This window comes from Orycteropus afer, unplaced genomic scaffold (genome assembly GCF_000298275.1).
Source record: "Orycteropus afer afer isolate SDZICR_OR568_19922 unplaced genomic scaffold, OryAfe1.0 scaffold01589, whole genome shotgun sequence".
Taxonomy (NCBI): Eukaryota; Metazoa; Chordata; class Mammalia; order Tubulidentata; family Orycteropodidae; genus Orycteropus; species Orycteropus afer.
In genome coordinates, this window is record NW_006923176.1 from 8171 (window position 1) to 11496 (window position 3326).

Genomic DNA, 3326 nt, shown 5'->3' on the forward strand with positions numbered 1-3326 from the left:
CCACAGCAGTGGGTGTGGTTTGGGCTTTGCTTCCATAAGGACTGACAGCCTTGGAGACCCTGTGGGGCAGTTCCACTCTGTCCTCTAGGGGCGCTGTGGGTCGGAATCAACTCCTTGGCAGTGGGTGTGGTTGGGGCTTTGCTTTCCATGAAGACTGACAGCCTGAGAAATCCTGAGGCAGTTCCACTCTGTTCTCTAGGGGCGCTGTGGGTCAGAATCGACTCTCTGGCAGTGAGTTTGGTTTTATCCATCTGTGTTACCGTACCAGTCAGGTGAGAAAGCGGTACTCACAAACGTGAAGGGAAGATCCCTGAGGTCCAGACCGCCCTGGCCCTGTCTGGCGGGGAACCGCCCAGACCACTGCTGATCAGCACAGTTTGCAGGAAGGTGCAGGCCAGCCCAGCTGCCCTCCCCTCCTGGACAGCCATGCCAAGGGGTACAAGTGCTGGGCACCTTCAGATTTTAGCAGCTGAAGTACATGAAACACAGTTGCTCTGAAGCCAGGCAACCTCCCACCTCCCAGACTCCCTGCAGGCCTCTCCTCATGAACCAAGCCCACTGCTTGGGTCCAGATCGTGTGGGGGGGGGGCAGGGGGGGGTGTCTGTGCAGGGAGGCAAAGCAGTCACGTTTGAAGGATGCTCTCTGTTCGTTTATTTGCTGTGGGGGAGGAGGAGGACTGAGGTTACCAGCACGTCTGCATGAAGGGGTACCACCAGGACTTTCCTCTGCTTGTGGGCTGCTCTGGAGGGGGCAGCCAGCTCCCAGGCCCTCGACACCCTCCATGCCACTCTCATAAGAAAGTCATGACCGTCCCCTTCTTGCCAATCTGCCAGGGCTCCAGGGGGAAAAAGCGGATAATTATCCTTCAGAAGATGGAGAAAAAGATATCATCAGTTCCTCGCCTAACACTTCAATCTCCAAGACCCTCGGCCAGGCACCTCCCACCAGAGGCTCCAGGCCTGTCAGCCTCACCCCCCAGGCACCCTGAAAGCCTGCTTCTCCCCAGTGATAACCTTCTCCACTCCCTGGACGGGGCCAGGGGCCCGTTGGGCTGATGGCGGGGCACAACAGCATTGGCCACCCAGGACAGATCCTCGATGTGGTATTTTCTGTGGTAGTGCTCAGGCTCGCATTGTTTTAAGGCTGCAAGCCCCTGGGCGCACACGCAGTCCCCTCAGCCCCCCTCAGTCTCCTCAAAGCTGGGCTTAAGGTTGGGCACAGGGTGGCCCCCACTGTCTGTGGAGCAAATGAATGTCCCATCACAGAGCTGACAGGACACTCCCGGTGAACCACACCAGGGTTCGGGAGAGCATGGAAGGCAGGCAGGTGACTTGGCCTTGGTTTCCCTGTCTGTAAAATGGGCACTGTGGAGGGGGGCTTGTAGTGAACAAGGAGATCACGCATTTAAGTACCTGGCCCAGAGAAAGCAGGAGCTCTGGTGGTGTAGTCCCTAAGGCACTTGACTGCCAACCAGAACACAGGGGGTTCAAACCCACCAGCTGCTCCGTGGAGGGAAGACTCAGCAATCTACTTCCATAAAGATTTACTGTCTCGGAAACCCAATGGGGGTTGCTTTGAGTCGGAATCAACTCAGTGGCAGTGAATTTGGTTTTTTGGTTTTATTGTTACCAGAATTCTTACAGCTTGAGGGTCAGGTCTGAGCACCCACATGGAGTAGCTACTCGTACCAGCATTCCTGGGCCAATGGGGGCTAAGTTCTGGAAAGTTCTTCCAACCTTCTGTTACTTTTATTCCTCACAGGCATGGGTGTAGCCCAAGAGTACTGTTCATCCAGGAAGAAGCTCCAACCCATGTGTGGAGGCCAGAGCGCCTGGGAGGAGTCATTTAATCCATTCTTCTCTATTCATAGAAGTGGGGGGCAGCAAACCCGAGATGGCTTGTATGCAGGCCTGCCTGGGATCCCCCAGCTTTGCTGGGCCAAGAACTCAATCTCCAAACACCCAAGCCAAGGCTTTTGCCACCTCTTCGTGACTTGTGACCCTCCTGGAAGCTTCCACCTAGGACCTGGTTGGGCCACAGGCCCAAAAGTCATAATCTGAGGACATACTCAGAATTCTGCCTGCTGGCCTGAAAAAGTGACGGGAACCGGACTGCAGGATTTCTTAGAAAGGCCTGCAGACAGATGCTGAAGGTCATGGCTAGCTCAGGGTAACAACACCCTGCCCCACCATGGCCCAAAGCAGGTCCAGCATCCCAGCCATCGTGCAGTGCCCCTGGAAGCGGGAAAATGCAACCTTCCCACGCATAGACGGAGACGCTCAGCTCGTCGGGGTGCACACGCCCCCTGCAGCCCCACGGTCACGGGACCCCGGGGACCGCAGGCTTTGCTGTGCCCGTGGGCAGGCGAGTCACGACTGTGTCTGTCCCCCAACGTTACCGAAAGGCCCTGGATCTCATAGCCCCGCCAGGGGACGCCTCCCCGCCACTACTGACCGGTCCTGGTCCAGGGCCAGCTCCTTGGTGAGGACCTCGAAGAAGCCGGCACTGTGGCCGCGGTTCTCCTCGGCCGTGCCCACCACGCCAATGGAGGACACGAGCAGCTGCGCGCAGGGCTCCGCGGAGCCGTTCATCACCATGGCCAGGCCGGGACGCACCGTCACGTTCACGCGCTGCGAGGGGCACGAGAGTCTGCGCTGAGGCCGGGGCTGGGGGGGTCACGGCTGGGAAAGGCGATACGTGGTGAGGGTCGGGAGGACGAGAGGGGTCCGGGGGGCTCACGCTCACCTCCTCGGGTTTGCCCAGGATGGACGCAGTAGCCGCGCTGAGCCTCTTCTCCAGCCCCGCGGGCACGCGGTCGGCGGGCAGGTTCGTGTCCAGCTCCACGAAAGGCATGTCGACCACAGGGCGCGCGACTGCGGCTGAGAACTAACCAGCCGAGACCTCTTCCGCGTGAAGGGCGCGGAACAGGGGGCGGGGCGGGGCGTCACGGAAGCCGGACTCCTCATTGGCTGAACACTGCTTCCCGATTGGCTGTCCCGGCCTCGCCCACAACCTCACGTGCACAGGAGCGGATTTCCGGAAGTTCCATAATCCTCTAAGAGTAACTCCGCCTGGAGCCATGGCCCCGCCCACACCCTCGCCCGAGCCGCGGCCCCTCCCCGAGCCTCGGCCCCGCCCTGAGGTTAGCGGTCTTCCCCGTCTGCTGGCATCGGAACGCCCCTGCTGCCGGGTTCCTAATCCACATTTTGATGGCGGTCTGAAGCCCCCCAAAACACACACACACACACACACACACACACACCACACCACACCACCCCCCACCCCACCCCACCCCCGTTCCGCCCTTCCTCATCACCACAAGGAT

The 3326-nt window shown here is 59.6% G+C and overlaps 1 protein-coding gene across 1 annotated transcript; it reads right to left on the reverse strand.

The window, feature by feature from the left end:
• Positions 1-791: 791 nt before the first annotated feature.
• LOC103213317 (D-dopachrome decarboxylase) lies at positions 792-2854 on the reverse strand. Its single transcript, XM_007959140.1, has 3 exons — positions 2747-2854; positions 2456-2631; positions 792-864 (listed from the first exon to the last, which is right to left on the reverse strand). Exons 1-3 carry the CDS (start codon positions 2852-2854, stop codon positions 792-794), a joined length of 357 nt encoding a protein of 118 aa, XP_007957331.1.
• Between the last annotated feature and the right edge of the window lie 472 nt (positions 2855-3326).